This window comes from Squalius cephalus (genome assembly GCF_949319135.1).
Source record: "Squalius cephalus genome assembly, chromosome: 4".
In the NCBI taxonomy this organism is placed as follows: domain Eukaryota; kingdom Metazoa; phylum Chordata; class Actinopteri; order Cypriniformes; family Leuciscidae; genus Squalius; species Squalius cephalus.
The window spans coordinates 39,049,391-39,071,615 of NC_137125.1; the positions used below are offsets into that span (position 1 = coordinate 39,049,391).

At 38.6% G+C, this 22,225-nt stretch overlaps 2 protein-coding genes across 3 annotated transcripts; both read right to left on the reverse strand.

The window, feature by feature from the left end:
• Positions 1-5,519: 5,519 nt before the first annotated feature.
• On the reverse strand, positions 5,520-8,404 carry myf5 (myogenic factor 5). Its single transcript, XM_079869402.1, has 3 exons — positions 7,823-8,404; positions 6,325-6,400; positions 5,520-6,241 (listed from the first exon to the last, which is right to left on the reverse strand). Exons 1-3 carry the CDS (start codon positions 8,339-8,341, stop codon positions 6,048-6,050), a joined length of 789 nt encoding a protein of 262 aa, XP_079725528.1. The 5' UTR covers positions 8,342-8,404; the 3' UTR covers positions 5,520-6,047.
• Positions 8,405-13,049: 4,645 nt separating this feature from the next.
• Positions 13,050-14,961, reverse strand: myf6 (myogenic factor 6). Of its 2 annotated transcripts, none has more exons than XM_079870229.1 (3): positions 14,424-14,961; positions 14,164-14,257; positions 13,050-13,684 (listed from the first exon to the last, which is right to left on the reverse strand). In XM_079870229.1, exons 1-3 carry the CDS (start codon positions 14,931-14,933, stop codon positions 13,569-13,571), a joined length of 720 nt encoding a protein of 239 aa, XP_079726355.1. In that variant the 5' UTR covers positions 14,934-14,961; the 3' UTR covers positions 13,050-13,568. The 2 variants fall into 2 exon arrangements, with proteins under 2 accessions (XP_079726355.1, XP_079726356.1); XM_079870230.1 differs by having other exon boundaries at positions 13,071-13,718.
• Positions 14,962-22,225: the final 7,264 nt, after the last annotated feature.

The following is a 22,225-nucleotide window of genomic DNA, read 5'->3' on the forward strand; positions in this document are numbered from 1 at the left end:
GCTTCAAATCTTTGTTTCTTAACTACCTATAAACCATTCAAAACACCCTAGCGAACGTATAGAAACACGCTAACAACCACTTAGAACACTTAAAGCTACACTGTGTAACTTTTTTAGTTGATTCTTAGCAAAAAACACTTAGTTCTTTCAAAAATATATGTGCTCATTAATGTATATTTACTTCTTTCAAGTAATAAAGTATTCTCTTAAGTTTATAATCTGCCATTGAAAGTACATACGGGTGAGGGGTTCGAATGCCGGTCGCCATGTTGCCCCTCCATCTTGAAACTACATTAGCCAAAGAGGGACATACCAGTAAATTCAAGCTTCGCCTTTTGCGTTTTTCACTCAGTGACACCGTGACGAATGCGAGGGGGAGATTACTCGCGAGCTCGCGAGTGCCGGCAGATTTGAAAGATAGTGTGGTGTGTGTGTGTGTGTACTCACATTTGAAAGAGAGAATTAAAACGTCAACGCGACAGACAAATCAGCAAGACCATAGTCAATATTGGAGTAACTTTTCCCAGATGGAAAGAGCTCATGAGGAGCAAAGATTTTAAAACGGACGCCGAGGTTGCCTGCTTTCTTCTCGACAGACGACAGGTAATTCAGCCTGTTATTAATTAATTTGTGTAAATTCAATACAAAATACACAAATTTGTGTAATCTTGGAATAATACGGCCACCGTAGGAGTGAAAACGCCCTCGGAATTGAGAGGAACAGAAACTAATATTCACTGGGTAGTCATATACAATTTCACCGCTAGATGGGGGTAAAAATCACACAGTGTAGCTTTAAGAAACCGTATGTTGCAACATCCTGATGACCAATCAACAGTTCAATAGACAAGAAGCTAATATCGTGTAATTACATTTTAGACACAAACTGTCAGTCTCTTTTTAGTCTGCCATCAAAAACAGTTGCAAACCACAGCAGAATCTGCTGCGTGCTGTTAGTGGTGTGTCGTTCTTGAATTAATCTGTGCATTTAAATGAATCATTTGAAAGAATGATTCAATGACCCAATGACTTTCTTCATGCAAAGAAGACTTTGAGTCAAGTCTTCTTCAGAAAATGTTAAAGTTTTATACATAAGCTGGTGCAAAAGTGAGAAGAGACAGGAAAATACTTTTATCCAAAGACACAACCAGGTGATAGCCTATGTTTAACAGAGGTTGAAGTCAAAGGCTTGTGCAGTGAAATTCTTTTACACTCATCAGGCATCCAATGAACTGATAAATAGCCCAACTGCCCATGTCACATTGCAGCAGATGAACCTGACAGTGAAAGACTAATGCAGAAATTCGCTCTATAGAATGGATTATGCATTTAACTGTACTGAATTTCCCACAATTTAAAGGTGGGGTGGGCAGTTTTTTTCATAAACAGTTTTTTATTATTCTGGTTGAAACTCTCTTCACATCATAAAAGCAATTAATAATAAAAGTGTTCTCAATATTAAAAAAAATTACATCTTCTGTGGAAGTCTCAGACCAAAAAATGTTAGGATGTCTGACCTGCCTGTCAATGTATTCCCATACCTCAGCGCACCTGCTCCCACAGACATCACACTTCATCAGCTTTTTTCCGTAAGGCTATGCAAAGTTGTAGACAGCCAGTCACAGAGCACCACAAACAAACAGTGGCTGCCTTAAATGGTTCCTCCTGAACCAAAACAATGAGCTTATGCTGCGTTCACACCATAACCGTTATTACAAGATGGCAACCTGTGGCCGTGACGTTCTACCCGGAGCTGTTCATGTCCTCAGATTTATGCCTTTCTCTTTCTGTGCTTTGAGACACAAGGTAATTTAACACCGTCTCTTGTGACGCTTTGCAGACTCTGCTCTGCTGTGCGCATTCATGTGTTTTGAAGGAGGTGTGGCTTTGGAGACGCTCTGAAGGGAGGGTGGGATCTTATGCTTACAAAGCTAGCTTGCTATTGCTAGCTTCTCCGAAATTGCCTACCCAACCTTTAAAGGCTCTGGAATTTCCACAATTATTTGAAGTTCTGAAGTTTTTTTTTTTATACCCATGCTCTGTCATGATGTTATAATCTGATATAACAATGTTATTTTGATATGACAAGGTCAGGAAAAAGCCCTAATATACAATTACACCTATAACAGTCCAACATGGCATAAAACATTTAACTCATGAAACTACATGGTATGGGCACCCAAGATGTATGAATCACTGATGTGATCCAGTTGTTAAATGTGTTTTTTAATTTCTTTAAAATCTGTTCTAAAAGTGTAGCTAAACAAACGTAATCTATCTATGTAATATTTTCTGGCAGAAAATCCACAGGTCTGAGCAAAATCCTGACAACAACAGAATATCCATTGGAAAAGCCTGAAACTAGGATCTTTTAAAATATTGTATCACTAACAAAGGTACTCCCAAGGCAGCACATAGATTTACTTGGATCAAAGTGGATTTGCACTTGGAATTGTAGGTCTGGTGAATTTTAAATCAGAGCTTTAACGTTATATCTAAACCTGTGCGCAACAATCTAAGCAGATCAGGACACTTTTTGTGTTTTATCTCAGTGTTAAACTAGATAAAACATGAATACTTAAAAAAACACTTTCATGTCTATACTGCCTCATCACTTGTACAGTTTAAAAAATAGATTTACAGGCCTATATAAGTCAAGGAAATTAATAAAATCCTTTTTTTCTTCTTTTTTTTCAAGTAGTGCTTTGCTCTAAAATATTTCAATGGATAGATATTGAGAAATTGAGAAGTAGCCTAAAAAAACAATAAACAACAGGAAATATCATGCTACAGTTATGGAAATGCACTGGTAAAAAAAAAAAAAGTGCTGGAAGCTGCTCTAGGTGAATTTCAAATAGCATTTTTAGCGGAAAATCAAGCTAAGAGAAGGTTTTAGTGAGAGGACTGAATGTCTTCAAGAAGGGCCTTTTAAACGAGTCCGTCAGCGAATAGCACAGCCAGGCGATTTATTTTACAAACTATCTGGAACATTAACCAGTTATCCCCTAAAAATGTACAATTTTTTGTTTGTTTACCAAATGCCAAGAGAGACAGATAAAATAAATTTTCACTAAAGAAGCAAAAAGGCTATTCCATGTCCAACATATCATGTTTCAACAACTGTTCAATAAATAAAAAGTTAATATAGAGCAACTTACATTTTAGACACAATGTTGTCCGTAGTTTTTTTCTATTTTTGCTGCGCCAACGGAAGCAGTTCCAAACTTGCAAGCGAAGCTAAACCGATCGCGTTTGTTGTGTAGCCTAATTTACTCATGAGTCATTTTTTAAGGAATCGTCTGTTTGAGTGATTCAATGACTCGCTCACAATAAACAAGGCAGAAAGTGTTAGGTACTTAAATTCTCCACCACTAACGCACAGATTGACAGTTTGAAGGGTTGAACCTGTCAAGTTGTGATCTGCACACTAATTATTGTTTCTGGGGATTCACTTTTTATTTTACTTTCTGCATTCTCCTTACCATTGTCTCCTGTTCTTCCCTCAGACTCGTCCCCAAGAAACTGTCCCACGGACCCAGCCCCAAACCCCATCTCTTAAAAATTAATAAAGGCTGGTTTCTAAAGTACTTGCCTCTATGTATTAATGCTCATGGGTAGCCTAAATGGGTTCCATTCAGACCTATTTTACTAGAATTACTAAAGTATTTTACTGTTATGTCAACAAAATTCAATTAATGTAATTTACGTAGAAATTACTTAAACATCCAAGTTGATTGTACTTAAATATTCAAGGCAGCAACTGAAGGCCTTTGGTTACCAGGAGTCACAGCATTGTGTATGCACTTGAGAAAATACTGCGCTCTAGTGGCCAAAGGTCTTAAGTGCATTGTTGTCAATGCAGTAAGGTCAATGAACTTTATATTTTTCCTAGAGAATAAATGTAATCTCTTTCTCCTTTATTTGTCAAGACATTAAGATATACACCGTTACAGAAAATGACACACACACACACACACACACACACACAAAAGAAATAAAAGTTTTTTTTTAAGTGAAAAAAGTCACCTTTTATGGCCTACAATGAAAAGCTTTTAACATGTGCAGTCAGAGCAGACCATGCTATTCAATCCATTGAAGGTTTAAATCCTTTAAAGGGTTAATAATAAATCCCAATATATGAGTCATTTAACGGATTATAGTAGAGCTTTAGCCATGGATATTTCCTGCATTGCATTTGGAGTTATAGCCAGGTGGGCGACAGGATTGCTTACTGAAATTGAATCTACTGTACTTAAAGCTCTTTGAAAGATTCTCAGCGAAAGATCCTCTAATGCATTATTGAAACTCTTTACGAGAGCAATTGGCTCAGAGACTGCATAGGCACCTACTAAAATGTGAAAGTAGCTCCTTTAATGGGGGTTGCAAGTTTTTATTTTTTTACTTGAAGGTTGTTTCTCAATTTGATTCACTAATAAGAACACTAGAAGGGAGCAGATATGCTCAAAAAACATTGCTAATATTAATGCCAGAACTCTTCCTAAAAAATGTGGATGAGGGATAGAATTGAATTTACTGTTGTATTTCACATTTTATTCATTTATTTTTACACCCAAAGTGTACAAGATGTATTTCATATTTTACTGTTCATTTACACCTAGTTGCCTTAAAATTTTGAGTTCATTGAAATTAAAAAATTGAGTTAATGCAGTGAGGGAGATTAGTTTAATAAATAGAAACTCAAAATATTATGTTATCTTAACAACATTAATTATCTAAGTTGATTTGACAAAATATAACAAATGAAAATAATTGTTTACAGTGAAGTCTTATGTCACTGAAGTCTAAGGATGTATATGAGGATGTTTTTAAATAAATAGCAATAGTATGTACACATAAAATACATAACTTCACATTAGAGCTTCTTTATTATACTGTTATTTACTGATAATCCAGTGTAAATTTCGCTCTCTGAGTAGTTTTTGTTTAATTGCATCAAATTTGAGTAGGTTTTACACTGTTACTTGATAACACTGTGTATGATGGGCACATTTGGTCACAAAATAATACTTGTGTAGATTAATCAGGCAAAACAACTTAATATTGTGATCAATAATGAAATTAAACTAATTCTTCCTTTTGTGCAAAGACTCTCTTTCTCCCTTTCCCTCTCTCTCCATCTCACTCACTCACACACACACACACACACACACACACACACACACACACACACACACACGCACACACACAAGCAGCACCTTGAAGTGTCAGCATGTGGCCATTTGTTCATGACAATGGTATTAAGAGGGTGTGAATGATGTGTAACATTTGTTACATTAAGCAAACAGGCACACAGAGCTCATTTCCTTTCTTTCTCTCTCTTTCTTCAACATCCAACTCATCACATTATCAACTGTCCTCCTCCAACAGCAATGATTTTCTAGCAGCTGACAAATGTCGTATGATTGGGCCCAAGCTGCCGTCAATATTTACTGAGATGCAAAATGCACCCGAGAATTGGATTCCTCATTTTAAATCAAATAGTGACAAAAGGTATTATTAAATACAACTTTTTGAGATTTATTATTGGTGAAAAAGTCATTTTTATGTGACAATGTTCATTAAATATGACAAAAAACATTACATGAATACAATAACAGTCATTTAAAATTATGTACAATCTTATTTACAACACAGAGATGGTAGGTTGTGGACAACATCAAGTGTAAAGACAAAAAACAAAACAAAAACAGCATTTATTAAGTACCACAGCGATTATTATTGATAAATAAAACCAATGTCAATGTAGTTAAGCTACATAGTCAGCCAACACAGTAAAATATCCACTGTTTGTACTTTAATGTGATATATTTTTATGCATAGTTTTTGTTTTTTAAGACACTTAAGTTAAAGCCTGATGACATAAACCAAATTATAACAAGGCCCAGAAAGAATCCACAGATTTGTTTTGCATTTTAACCATAAATTTGAGGGCAAACCTTTGTAATTGTGCTGAATGGAGCTTATTGGTTTCTGAAAGCATTAACAAGTTATTCAAAATGAACATGCAATGTGTGTCTCGCTCCCTCTCACAGGACGTGATAGACTGGTCTGTTGCTGGGACTGTCTGGAGAACTGCACTGGGAATCACTTCCAGTCGGAGAAAGAGCGACCATGTTCTTCATTCCCACTGCAATTCCCGTGTCCACAGAGGACAGCCTGTCCACGATGCTGGACAGACACTGCAAACTAGACGCTCCTGGAGTTCTGGCCACCGCACTAGCTGGATTGATCGAGAAAGATTACATTATTAGTGAACTCCACATAAAATAAAAAACAAAAAATGAAAATGGTTTTATTTCTTACCAGTCTGTGCATTAAAGTTGTAGTTATTCCCACAGTTTGGATTCATGTGAGGCCATACAGGACTGTTGCAGTCAACCTTAATGAAGAACACAAAAAGTTCCATCAGCATTCACAGATATAAAGCAGTGAACGTGGTGTACATGAGGTTGATTCTTTTCCTCAACAACAACTCGAGCATCACTGGAGCCACGAGCAGCGAATGAGCAGCACTGCGTGGTCCATGCGCTTCACTAGATCACTTCTCTTTCTTTCACAGGCTGGTTATTTTGCAAGGCACTCCCACGCTATGCTGGGCTTCAGGCGTGGCGAATTGATTAAGTCAGTGGAAGCCACACCAGTTTGTGCAAGATGACACTTTCTCCGAGTAAATCTGCAGAAAATCCTGGCAGCAGCGCAGCTCATGCAGTCAGTCAGGAATGCGGCACGGCCACCACTTTCCTGCCAGTCTCTGTTGGCAGGATTTACTGAGGCTTTATTAGGCTATAAAGAGTCCAGTGGGAAAGACATTGCTATATCCACCTATATCTTAAACCCTCTACTGAGATACATAAATGTTTTGTGAATCAACATCTCACATTGTTTGTACCATTGCTGTTTGACTTCTGCGGTCTTCTTGTCCTGTTCATTTGTGTAGAACGCGTCTAAATCTCAAAGACAGTTCTACTTTATTAAAGTTTTACGAACTCATCAACTTGCTCAGAACAATTACGTCTAGAAGTCTTGGCCTTGTCAACCAATGACTAGCAATCTTTTCTAATCGGCCATGCCTCACTTCTGCAAAAACGATTTTACTCGAATAAATAAACGCTAACTAGAAAAATTTTAGTCAGGTAACCTAAAAATGTGTTTCATGGGGTAACATTTAAATGACTTTTTATATAAGCTACTGTAGTCTTTGTCAACAAACGATTAGCAAAAATATTAGCATCAAGCTAAATTCGCAAAACTACATGGCACTTTCTACATTATGAGAACCAAATCAAAGAATATGCCCAAGTATATGTAAAAATCATAATAACAGTCACCGTTAGCAAAATTCATCTGGGCGTGATTAGCAAATGTGCATTGAGAAGAAAACCTGCATGATAAACAGTGTATTGCTGAGCAAGTGAGCACTAAAACAGACACAAGTAAGATTAGCTATTTAATAAACTCTGTTAATTTTGTACCAAATATCAACCCGATATGTTGCAATACCACATCTACTGTAGATTCCTTTCAGTTCCCTGACAAACAGCAGTAAGCTTATATCTCAGCGTATAAAAAGAGCCAGATGTTGGCAGCAATTTATCGTTGTCATGCTGAGAGTGAGGCAACCCTGACTCCATTTGAGGGATAAAATCCCCTGTGTGCTATTGAGAGAAAATATGAAGATGAAAACATGGAGAGACGAGTACAGTGACCTTGTCTGGATACAGACAAAAAGATGAAAACCTACATTGAAAAGGCTTTTTCTGAGCTTTTGGGCCCTGACCTATAGGAAAAGAGTAATATTTACCATGCTTTCAGAACAGCTCGAGGAGGGGCTGGCAGGCTCAGAGCTGCTCTCCATAGGCAGGCTGTAGTAGTTTTCCACCTGTTCCCTAAGCAGGTCCTGAAGGCTCTCGATGTACTGGATGGCGTTCCTCAGGATCTCCACCTTGGGAAGACGCTGGCTGGGGTTTGCCGAGGTGCATCGTCGTAGCGCCTCAAACGCGTGGTTCACCTTCTTCAGCCTGCGGCGTTCCCTCATAGTGGCGGCTCTCCGGCGGTCCACCGTACTGGATTTGCGCTTACAAGCTTTGCAGGCCCACTGCAGACAGTGACCCGGCTGGTGCGGAGCACCGGGGGCCCGGACGTGCTCGTCCTCCTCAGACCCGGTCAGTTCCCCTCCGGGGCCGAAGTCCAAATCTTCAGGGGACGAGGCACAGGTGCTGTCATAGAAGATCTGGGATGTGGAGAATACGTCCATGATTGGTGTGGTGTAGGAGATCTGTAAGGGGGCGACCTCTGAGTGATGTGGTTTCTCTGGTGCCATACGGCCCTTCTTATATACTGGGGCCCACACTGGTCAGCCCTAATGACCGTGCCCCATTGGCCAAGGCAGGGCTCAGCGACCCCCCTTCCTTCACCACCCAGATCCCCACCCAGACCCAACACCCCTACTGAGTTTCCCACATCTGTGTATAGGGGTGGTTTCTCACTCAGTTCAACAGCGTGACGGTCATTACAAGAGGGAATTATCATCAATAAACATTCATGTGCAGAAACTCTTGCTTTAGAAGTCTACTTTAGATCTTACTTTACTTTGAAAGTTTTTTTGCACTTTAATTGTATAGGTGCAGATTTTTATCTGTGGCTACTCACGTTTTTTTCCTGCATTGTGTCCAAGACTTGTATTGATTATTAAAAGTCTTTAAGATTATTGACAATTGAGTGCATGCATATATATATATATATATATATATATATATATATATATATATATATATACATTCAATATGCACTCAGTTGTAAATCCTCTTAAAGACTTTTAATATACATATGCTGCATGGGGCCCCTGAAGAAACGATGCATTAAAAATTAAACCAAACAAATATATGTTATTTTCTATTACCTCAAAACGAAATGGTCAAGAATGACTCCAGTGTTTGCTAGCTAGTTTTACGCTTGAGAAAGAGCAGCGTTGCAGATGCGGCCCAGCTGTAAGGGCTGGTGTAGCGTTTCAGAGGCACACACTCACACAGATAAACAACTCAAGATCCGGACAGTGGATGAAGGTGTCAGAGGCAGCGTGTCCATGTTAGTTAACCCTCATTAAATTTCTAAGTAGCTCATTAGCGACTGTGTGGCAAGATTTCTGCTTCTTTTTGCCATTCGGAGCATTGTACTAAAACTATTTTAAACTGCATTTTATATAAATGTACTAAAATGAATTTGTCAAATGACTATAAATGAAGACTATACATAAAAAAATAAACAAAAATCGGACCTAAAATCAAAATGTTGAAGAAAGAAGTGATTAAATTGTCAATTGTGCATCTGTAAAAATAATGAAATTGTGACATTTATATATTTTAATATATGTATATGGGTTATTCCTCAATTCAGGCAAGTTTTCTCTCCCATCTAGGATGATATTTAAAAAACGATCATTCTATTTTTAATTGGTAAATCAAAAAATTGTTTCCTAACTAGTAGTACCCTGTCCCCTGCCCAAACTTTTCTTAACCTCTACAATAAATCATTACTAAAAAAGTACTATCTAAAGAAATTACAAGAATTTGTAAAAAGCATTAAAATCAAGGAATCAGTTTTAAATCTGATTAAAAACCTTTTTTTTTTTTTGCTTGCTTTTTCCAAAGACCTGAAATAATTGACTGCAGACTATTCAGCTTTTTCTCCAAAAACTGAAAAATGTCACTACCATCACACACAATCAGAAACCCATCATTAAAATGTATACCAGAATCCTTTCAAATGCTGAACAAGGCCATGATCACATTCTGTTACCATGATCACACGCCTGCACAGACTGTACATATACTGTAGGCCATGTTTGAGTACATTTATTTGCATAGCAGAGGGTTGGATTATATTTTTTGTTTAATCCACTTCAAATTACGTCAATAATAACGCTTACAAACGGTGCGTAAAGGTAGTTGCGCAATAAAAACACATAGTTTATAACCGTAACACTGATCAAGTGTTTTAAAATCCCCGTCTATTGCTGTATAGAGGTCATTACTCGAGCCATCAGTGTTGACAGCTAATAAAGATACAATGCGGATATTTCTCACAACGTGCTAAAACGTTTGGCCTCTCTAGTGTCTGGGAACCCTGCGCACCTAAGAAAACACGGAGAGCCGGTGTAGATTGTATTGCGCACAGCTGAAGAAGACATTGGCAAGGGATAATCCTGTTTAGCTGTCGTTCAGATCAAAGACAATTGACTGTTAACAACATGGACAACGAGAAAACCTGACAGCAGTCGATAACTGACTCCAACTCAGATTGCGTAAGCATATGGCGAGCGCGCAAAGGTCTGAGTGAGCACACAAACCTGCTCTGAGATTTGGGAATATTGCGATGTCTCTGGGGAACTTCGAAGCTTTTCTGAGGGTTGTTGTCAAGGGTCAGGAACTGTGTTAAGTGTAGGGCAGAGGGTAAGCGTTAGTGTTTCTGTCCTGTGCGGGCTCTCAGGTTTATTTTCTCTCACAAGTGTTTGTGTTAAGAATAAACGTGCAATTCAAATGAACATTTATTTGATTTATTTACTAGCCACTTCATTTCGCTTTTTTTCTCACATCTAGACTGACTATAGGCTACACCATGTAAATGATGTTATGATTTTATAGTTGCATTCACTGAAGGAAAATTCCGATGTTTCCTCCAGCCTCTTGTTATTTTTCTCCAGCCTCCTTTTGCCTGCCAAGACCGGCCATTGGCTGCACTTTTTCCGTCAGCAATAACAGTATCATATTTGATCACATGATCAGATGGTGTGATTGGCAACAGCATTTGTCTGGCAGCTAAAGGAAGTGTCCTGTATAAGCTCCAGTGATGTGGGATATCAGAATGGCTCCATAACTGGGTATTCAAAGGAATGTCAGTAAATGTTTTCCAAAACACATCTTCAGTCCTATAGTTTAGCTTTAGTTGAATGTGAGGTCTGTTTTACTCCAGACCTCATCACTACCTCAAAAAACTTTGCTTTACAGATATTTGCTTAGATAGATAGATAGATAGATAGATAGATAGATAGATAGATAGATAGATAGATAGAGGTATATTATATAGTTTGTGTCATTTTTATTTCTGATCAGGAATTGTATTTGAATCAGCCATGAGAAAGCTGAGGCTTAAACAAAGTCTCTCGAGCCCTCTGTGCAATAAAATGTTTCTCTGGGATAATTCCCAGATGGCATGATGCTATAATCACATTCATTGTTCCTCCCTTTGATGGTAACTAATGACACATTTCTAGTTGTTATGCATTTCAGAGTATGTTCATAAGCAAATCAAGCAATGAATCTGTCAAGATCTTTCAAAATTTGATTTTTCTCTCTCCTGAAGGAGTCGAGCATCACGATAAAGAAAGAACCCAAATAAAATCGCACCATCTCTGAGATCCTATTAAAACAACACTGTAGACAGAGCTATCTGGTTACAGTCTGGCTTACTAAGCGGAGAGCAATAAATCTCTTTGAAGTGTCCCAATCTTAATGCCATATAACTTATCAGACAATCACCCGAAGTGTGCAGTCGCCAAAGCATTGTTTATACTGAGGTGTTATTAATGTTACCATAAAACATGTCAAATAACATGCTGATGTATTCATATTTAAATATATTGTGCTTATTATTAAACAAAAAACATTGTATTGTAACTTTTCATCAAATTATCCAATAAAAGTCATGGTTTCCACACAAATATTAAGTAGCACAACTGTTTTTATCATGGATAACATTGAAATCAGCATATTAGAATGATTTCTGAAGGATCATGTGACTCTAGACTGTTGCTGAAAATTCAGCTTTGCATCACAGAAATAAATGACATTTTACAATACATGACAATACAAATCACTTATTTTAAATTGTAATAATGTTTAACAATTTGACTGTATTTTCGATCAAATAAATACATGAGGGAGCATATGAGACTTCTTTCAAAGCGGTAATGCACATGTTAAGTATTTACTTTCTAAATGATTTCAGTCTGATTTCTGAAGTGATATTAAAAATCCAGACATAATAAGTTTGCATCCTTTTATTCCATTTTCTGGAGGATGGAATAAAATATGAATTTACTCTTTTACGACCTTGATTCCCAGATGTGCAGATCACTGGTCATTCCGAGTCATTTGAGAGTTTGAGTACATAAGTTAACTTGTGTCTGTGATGAGGTCAAAGGTGGTAGTGTGTTAAATGGAAAGATCAGAGAGCCGGTCCTGACAGACAGCACGCTGTGCAAGATGGAAATGCCGCAGTGGATCTCGGGAACACCAGCAAATCAACTCTACCGATGGATAGTTGCCAAACACACACACACACACACACATATTCACACTTGCAAATTAAACCTGACCAATGAATGCAATGCAACCCAATGCTTCATCCAAGGGGAAAACCCTCACAGACTGTAACATTATGATAGCTGTCATGTTGCTTACAGCTTTGCGATATTTTCCCCTGACCAACCTTCTACTTCTGATCATGAGATAGACGGTGGGTTTCATTGCAGCCAATCCTGAGTCCGGCCCTGCCAGCTGGAACTAACAGGCAAGGCCAGGGCTATTTCAGGGCCAGTCATACTTTAACACTCCGTTAATGCTCGTAAATCTGGGAGAGCTGCTGGCTTGACTGGTCAAGGCTGCTGCTGGAATACGGAGGGCTTTTAATTCAATGGCTGTAATGAGGACATTTGGTGGCCAGCCATCATTGCGAGCTATACATGCCTGTTACCTTCAGCTTGGGACCTTTAAGTAAATGCTACGACTCAAAATAGATTCAACTGAACAAGTATGAAGATTTTACATCGGTGCTAAATTAATTTAAAGCTTAACAAGGTTGTATGTCTTCATTGTTTAATGCCTAGTTGAACTTTATAAGACAATAGGCAGGTATATTTTGAAATCACAAGGGAATATTTCATTGGAATGTTGCAGGCACATCAAAACCTCTGGAAAAATGATTAAAAACTGATAATAATTGTAAATTAAATAAATAAAAATACAGAGAACAACTTTGATTTTTATGTTTAATGTTGGGAATTATATCCGGTATAGTCACCAAGTGCTCTTTCTTTCTTGTTCATTTATAAAATAATTTAAGTAACAGCAATATATTACAAAATATGTACATTTTAGGAAGACCTTGACAGGAATCATTTTGCTGATATTAATGACCCTTAAATTAACCTGGAATTACCTGCAGCAACTACACTGAATGGTCAATTATGAAAAATAAATGGAACACTTCATAATTACATTTTCATTAATAATATTTGCAATGTAATAAAAACATTATTTTATACAATGCTTAACAGATCACATGGTTACATTTAATTATATGAATCTTTTACATATTTTCAGAAATATTCATTTTTTCAGATTGTGACCTGACATGACCTGTTGCGCATTATATAAGGATGTTTGTTAATGACTTATTTATGAAAGTGTCGCCTATTACATTTAAAACATTTACACTATAGCTCATGGAAATAAATACAAGTCGGAAATGTGAGGTGGGATGCTTGAGCTTCACTTTTCTGAGGTCTGGTCGGGACATCGAGCTTTCGTCTCTTCAGTGGAAATGCTGTCAACAATCGAGGAGAGGCGACGAAGGCTGCTGGATGCTGAAGACTCCACTGCGGCTCCTGGAACACACGTTATAGCCATGGATCATGTTTGCTTCGAAAAACAAGCGTAGAAAATTACACGAAATTATGCAGTGAGGATTAGCTACAGACCATTACAGAAAAACAATTACACACAGGGATTTATGTATGAAACATTTCGCACATGTAGAGAATTACGCGCAGACAGTAACGAAAAGCAATTATGCAAACACAATTACGCACAGACTTCTTCCCTACTAAGTCAAAACGCACTACACCGACACTGGAAATAAGAATAATTTCTTAATAGTTTCTCATTCAATTTTGAATTATTTTATAGCATTTTTTAAGAGAACACGAGGTTGAGATTATTGTTGCTGTAGTTTTTAGGGCACAATCATGCGCAAATACTACTACTCGCAGACCATTACGTACATCACCAGCGCATGGAACATTAATAACCAGCTATTTAAGACCATAATTAAAACCTTAAACTTATTTCTCGGTAGGCTACCAACCTTCTCTGTGACCGGCCATCGGGGAGTTGGAATGATCTGGATTCCCCTGCCAGCTCTGGCAGGTCTTTTTCCAATGATACTCATTGGGAGCCACCTGAACAGGCAATCATGATGGTAAACATTAATATTAGCCTACTCTTAATTTAATTTTTGTAATTAATATCAATAATAATTAGTTGGAAGCAGACATGTGGCACCACGTGGATCCAGCTGCTGTCAGAGCACATGGATCGGTTGTATTGGCTTGGATGTGTTCTTACATGGTTTTCTTTCACGTTGTATGTGTAAGGGTCATTGTCAGAGTTCTGTTCTTGCTCATCCAGCGAATGCAACAGGTCCTGCAGTTTCTCGATGTAGTTTATTGCGCTGCGTAAAATCTCCACTTTGGGCAGCCTCTGGTTCGGATTGGGCACCGTCTTTTTCTTTAACGCGTCAAACGCCTCGTTGATCTTTTTGAGCCGCCTTCTCTCTCTCAGAGTCGCGGCCTTCCGCCGGTCAGTGGGGGCAGATTTTCTTTTGCAGATCTTGCAAGCCCACATGAGACACTGACCATCGCAGTGCGACTGCAGTCCCGGCGGCGCGAGGACGTGTTCCTCTCCGCTGCTCTCGCACCCTGTCTCGGACGGGACCGGATCCTGTCCCGGGGACAAAGGGCTGTCAGTGCCCTCATAGAGTGGGGACACTCCTGGCATATCCAAAGTCCCATGGTCCCCCTCCAGATAACGTAAATCGTTGAAAAAATAAGTGTTGGTCTCAAACAGGTCCATCATGTTGTTGTAGGCTGTTTTGACAGTAAGACTGTTGGCATTTAAATAGCCCTGTGACACAAGTCAGGGGACTTAAATATAGAATGTGAAATTCTATCCAGTGCTTAGCTGTTGCAGGGCTTCAGACTCATTTCAATGGGCCCTCAGGAACACAGGAGTCCGAGTGAGAAATAAAGGGGACATTACATTACATTGTCCATGTTACACATGTATAGCCTAACTAACTTTGTTATATGGGACAGTCTGCAATATATAAATATATGTATTGCAACGTGCTGGAGAAAACTGGAGAAGGTGAGGGTCTAAACGCAGGGTTTTTAATAAAGTAATACATTAAACAGATAACACAGAACTCAAGGAACAAAGGAACAAAACCACAAGGATCACAGAGACAGAAGCAACCATTATATATATATATGTTATATATCTTAAATATATATACAGTACCGGTCAAAAGTTTGGAAACATTACTATTTTTTTTTATATTTTTGAAAGAAGTATCTTATGCTCATTAAGCCTGATGTTATTTGATTAAAAACACAGAAAAAAATCATATTTTAATGTTGTGAAATATTATTACAATTAAAAATGATAGATTTTCTATTTGAATATACTTTACAATATAATTTATTCATGTGATGCAAAGCTGAATTTTCAACATCATTACTCCAGTCTTCAGTGTCGCATAATCCTTCATAAATCATTCTAATATGCTGATTTGATACTCAGTTATTATCATGTTGGAAACAGTTGTGTTGAATAATATTTCTTTGGAACCTGTGATATTTTTTTCAGGATTCATTGAATAAAAAGTTATCAATTTATTCATTCATTGAATTCATTTATTCAAAAGATAATTTTTTTCTAACAATATAAATCTTGACTATCACTTTTTATCAATTTCACACAAAAAATGACTGCCCCCAAACTTTTGAACGGTAGAGTATATTGTTACAAAAGATTTCTATTTTAAATAAATGCTGTTCTTTTTTTAACTTTTTATTCATCCAAGAATCCTGAAAAAATTATCACAGGTTTTAAAAAAAATATTATGCAGCACAACTTGTTTCTAGCGTTGATAATAACCGAGTATCAAATCAGCATATAATAATGATTTCTGAAGGATCATGTGACACTGAAGACTGGAGTAATGATGCATCACAGAAATAAACTATAGGCTATTTCAAAGTATATTCAAATAGAAAACCATTATTTTAAATTGTAATAATATTTGACAATATTACTGTTTTTTTTCTGTATTTTTGATCAAATAAATGCAGGCTTGATGAGCATAAAACACTTCTTTCAAAAGCATTAAAAATAGTAAAGAATACATATATTTGCAATGCCAAGCTTATGGGTTTGATTCCCAGGGAATGCATGACGTACTGGTACACCCTTGTACAGTATATGAGACAATAAAACTATACTGTCAGGATTCGATTTGATTTATAGGCCTAAGTAACCAACCAAGACAAATAAAATCACAGGTATTGATTTTTATTGTAAATGGCATTGTGGACTGCTTTCATGAAAATTAACTTAATTTCTGAAACACGCACATAGAAATGCTGGACACTGGAAAGAGAGTCTTGTATTCACGCCCTGTAAAAATAGCCTGGAATGTGCGCAGTCAAAATGGCTTTTGAAAAGCTCACGCATGTGAAGTAAAAATAGCTATAAGAACCATTTATCTTAAATCCATAAACACATGAAAGGCCTTTCCGAAGTGTTATGTGTCCTCTGAGAATTTCCTACAAGATCAGTGTGTGATGTTTTATTGAAGGTTGCGAGTTGTTGACGGCTCGTATTGCTCTCAGGCAGATCATTTTAGTGTATACAGTTCCTAAATGTTCAAACAGAGCAATTGGGAGGATAAGGCAAAAAAAATAAAACACCCCATATGCTTTACACTTGATATTTATCCATTTCAAATAATGCATCCATAGATTTCTGAATGAATCATAATTTATTCACATCAAAGGAACATGATAAATAGCCTATAATGGGTAAATAGTTGTTTACCAAGTAAGTGCTGAAAATGGCTATACGTCAATCTGTTTGGCTCTTGTGCATTGCAAAGGGTTAAATCATTCAGTAGTTGCCATCTCCCGTATAGTGGACACATCTCCCGTTACCTTGTTGTGAAAGGTTATGGCCCATAGGCTCAAATACTGTGTCATAAATCTTACAGTTTGTGACAGAGGTGATGATCTTCTGCAATGACACTGATGTCCATTCTCTACTGCGTACCGCATGAAGATATGCAAATGCTGCTTTTGTAAATGCTAGAGCATAACTTTTATTCCCCAACATATGTGCAAACAAATCAGCATTAAAATTATATTATAATAGTACCATTTCTCACAACCCGACTGCTGTCTTCAATCAAGCTTTACAGGCATAACTAATCAGCATGGCTTCATTGCCAGTGACCAGAAGTCCATCAGCTGGTCATTCACCACTCAGGGAAGGAACATAGTTTTCTTTTACAAGGCTTTTCATAGGAAGAGCAGCCCACGCATGTTCACTTGATCTCAAGGGATTAGCCCTAGAAGCCATGTGCCCAAGTGTGATGAATGCGTTTCATTGCGTTTCCACTTTTAAAGGTATTACTTGAATCAGTTGAACAAATAGGTACAAAATGAAACGGTGAGAAAGTGATTCTGAGGAAAGCTAGAAATGTGACCAGGCTCTTTGAGCTGTTGCAAAGGGTTTGTTTCATTTAGGATGACCAGACGTCAAAGTTTTTGGTGGCATGTCCTTGGCTTGGTCTCTCCTAATCAATACAGTCTGGAAAGTGTCAGAACCTAATGTTCCAGCTATTGTTAGTTTTATATAAATATATATTATTTAAAAATACACACACACACACACACACACACACACACACACACACACACACACACACACACTGTTGTAAAAGGCTAGTCACATAAAATGTGTTGCAGTAAACATATCTTGCATTCTGAGAATTCCTCCATGTGATACAGGCTGATTCCTTTTGTTTATTGCCAGTTAGTATGCAGGGATATATTCAGGCTTAATTAGTTTCCTGTGAATAGATCCAGTTAAGACCTGTTCTTGGTTTTAGGTTCTTGGCTTCTACTGGCTTAATACATTTAATGCATTTACCATGCAAGGGCCTTGTTTTCCAAGGTGACATGAGTTTGGGTCCTGCCTTGAGGTTGAACAGGCCTTTGGGAGAATGACGTGCAGATGGAGAAAAATCTCAAAACCCTGGGCATTTTTGTGAGAATCATTATGCCAGCATGCACACTTCACAACAAAAGCATAAATGAAGGGCACTCAAATAAATGCCAACAACTTCCCAATGGATGGTCACGACTCCAGGATGGGAACATATAATCCCACATTGGCAGCTTTCCACACATTTCTTAGAACTACCTATTCTGAGGCATGTACTGTATTCAGTTATTACACATTTTCTCTATAAAGGTGATGTTATTATTTCCTCCATGTTTAAAATAGTCTGAGACACAGTATATGTCTTAAAACATCTGAACAAATATATAAACAAAACCATAAAACTGCTAAATATGAAACGTTCCTATTTTGAGTATAACTCCACAGAATAAATGAAGACTTCAGATGCAAAAACCTTTAAGCCCGTCTGACATTTTTCTTTTAATTTTTTTTTTTTTTTATCAGGCTTCTAAGTTTAGGTTCAGTAATTTCACTTTAATGGGAATGAAAAGGTTATATGTCAGTAATTAAAATGCCTTATTTTGGAGGATGAGGAGATGGCAAGGCGATGGTGAAGGGGCTGGAGAAGGGTTGATTAAACAGGCAGAGGATTTAGGAGGAAGCTCTTGAGGTGGACGGCTGACTGGGAGGAGGTGGAACAGAAAAGTCCAGGTTGGTGCTGAAGGTGGTGAGAGCCAGGGAGGAGCCTTGAGCAGGGGCACGATGGTGAAAACCCAGGCCACAGCCAGAACTGTGCTCCATGATGCCATTGCTGGAGTCCTGACGGCACCATGGGGATGTCCGGAGGCGATGATGATGGAGTTGGAGCTCACCGCGTAGACGAAGGGCTGAGGTGATGGAGCGACATTGATGACCTAGATGGCCGGGACGGATCTGCAGAGACAACCTCCCGAGATGAAAGTGTGGGTCCGGAGGCCAAAGGTGTGAAGAGGTCCCTCAGTTTCCCCTAAGCCTCTTCTCAGTGACGCTGCTACTCCTCGGACCTCCTGGGCGTGAGGAGTATGTGGCTCCGCCTCCAGCCCTTGGAGTGCTCCGCTCCACCTCGACTTGACACCCTGGCTCCTCCGCCTACAGCTCCACCTCTGCCCTCCGGATCTGCCATCTGATCCTCCGGGGTGGGAGGGGGTCATTGCTGCGGCTCTGTCACGGCCGCCTAGGTCTTCGGTGTCTCTCCACCTCATCGACTCTCCGTTTACGCAGTGGGCTCCACCTCCATCACCTTAGTCGCCTCCAGTCGTCCCCGAGGTGACATTGAGAATCTTCACACCATGGCTCCTCCCTCCAGCGACACCATCATGGAGCGCAGTCCTGGCTGTGGCCTGGGTCTCCATCCGCATGCCCCTGTTCAAGGCCGTCACCTGTTAGTTCCACCACCTGCACAACCCTGGACTTTCTGATTCTTTATCCCTCTCCTGGATCTTCACCCTCCACTAAAGCCTTCTCCATTCGTCTACCGGTGCGAGGTCGCGCCCTCCGGGAGGGGGTGTACTGTCATAGTCACACACCATTTGGACATCGTTTTTCAGTTTGCACCATTTTCCTGAGTTGAGTTTGTTGTCATGGTTGTTAAGTTGTATTGAATTTCTGTTCTCTGTTTGTGGATATACCTGTGGATTTATTAAAGACTGCCTGTTTCCCTTCATCCTTGTGGTTGTGTGCGTTTACAGCACAGCGTTGTGACAGATGTAAAAAAAAAAAAAAGATTAAATAAAAAATAACTATAAAAGTGCACTGTTAAGTTGTGCATTAAGAAGTGAATTAAGTCAGTAAAGATTAAACTGATATTAGTAAAATCTAAACAATCCATTGTACTAAAATGTTCATTTCTAATATAAACTTCTAAACATATTGTTTAGTTAAAAATCTCTTTAGAGATATCTCAGGATAATGAAATCATCTTGAAATCATATAATTCGATTTGTGTCTTCTGATTGGTTCTGTGAACTTAGAGGCTTTTGCTGGCAAAGGGAAGTGGCATTTTGAGGTTTCTGCCAACAAACCAGTATTTATGAATAGGCTGAGGTTGGGATTTAGCTGAAGCTAAAGTATTTTATGAAGGTATACTATGTGCCGAGAGCATTCGCTCAATATTGTTATCTCATTTATTTTTAATGGAGGTGGTGTTTAGCAGCTTTTGCATGTGAAGTCTTCAAATATATGAAAGAAACTCTCAACTGCCTTTCCAGAAATGGAAGCTTTAGCTAAGTTCTGCCAGGAAGACTCAATCACTACGTCATTACTACCTTCATCTCTATCCAATCACGTCTTTATACTTTCTGTATAAAAGATGGTACTTACTCATGTTTGAGTTCGCAGATGCCGACGCGACATCAACCTCCACCCTCCCCACCACCACCAGGATGGTCCTGTCTATACCTTCTAGGGGGTCGGCTGCGCCCCTGCCTTCGTCTTCAGGCAGGAGATGCAGATCCGCTACCCTCGGATTACGAACTATGGACGGGGCCTACGCCAAAGAACTTTACAATGCTTGCTGGGCTGCCAATAAAAATATGCTTGTTACATCACTTTATCTTCCGAGTCTTTCTGGTAGAAATGCATTTTAGGTCCTCAAGGATGCCTGTGATGCAATCATCTGTTTATTCATTTTCTCATGGCGTCTCTTGGTTGCTTTCTCAGAGGCCGTTAGACAGCAAGGTCATCATGCTGACTCATGGGCTGAATCCGAAATCGCCCCCTATACCCTCAAATAGGGCGTTATATGAGGGGACAGCCATTTGTAGTGATGTCTGAAACCATCGTGGATGTTATTGAGTGCACTTATTCAATCCCACATTGCACTGCAATATGAGTGTACAACCGATGTACGCTCAACGGCTGTCCGAATTCGCTCACTCGGTTTCATTAACGTAGGGAATAGTGAATGAGGGTTTAGGGGGTGATTTCGGATTTAGCCATGGTCTTTTTCTTCTTGTAGCGACCAGATTGGCTGAAGCACTTGAAGATCCTTGAAGAGGGCCTTTGGTTTCTTCATTTGGACACACTGCATTACTCATAACTGGGAAACCAGCATAATTTTTTTCCTCAAATGATTCTTCAATGTCAGTGTTGAACTCAACAACATGAAGGAGAGTAAATGATGAAGGAATTTCCCTTTTTGGCTGAACTATACTTAAGGTATTCTCCAAAGCTGCCTGCTTTCTTGCCACTTACTCAGTCAAACATTACAAAAAAAGTATTTCAAATATCATAAATATTAGGCTAATGTGTACTTTCACAAAACACAAAATAACTGCTGTACCTATTGGAACCATTACTTTTTAATGGACGTCCCCCAACTAAGAAATTTAGGGCTCAAACTAAATCCAGAGACTAAATATGACTTTGTGGTGTTCAAGTGCATTTATCTCATAAATAAGAATGCTCCAAGTCAATAGGCACATCTGTACAAAAATCCCACAAATGAGCACTGGGATAATTTTGTGCAGCAGGAAGTGTAGCCATTCAAAGAAGCGATTTGCATGGACTTAAAGGTTATGTTTAATTAGCAGTGAAAAAAGAATGCTATCTGTTTCTTCATTCTCATGTATGCCTCTCCAGAGGACTCCAGAGTGTCACGCCTCAGCTGATAAATCTCTCCACGTGTCAAGGAGCTGGTGCTTCAGCTGTCAGAGAGAATCATGGGATATCCTGCCAAGGGGCATAAAGCTCTAGGGATGTGTCGTTAGAGAGCTCATCATTCGTGGCGGAGATGAGAGTCGATCTGACCTGCATCCCAGGTTGAGGGTATCTCATGTTTTAAAATGCTCGTGTTCACACAACATAATGAACATATGCTACATTTATGAAAATAGTGATAGTAATTAGTACTGCATGTAATTAGGAAAAAACAACAACTCTTAAACGAAGCAAAAAATATTATAAGTTAATTTGAAGACTGTCTTAAACACTGTCCAAATTATAGTAGATAATTCGTTTTTATTTTTTAAGCTCATAAAAAGATAGTGCCATTATATAATCCCATAAATCTCCATTTGAGTTAGATCTGGCATTAGCGTTATTATAATATGTACTGGCGCCATTGTGTTTAATGGCAACTTTCCATTATG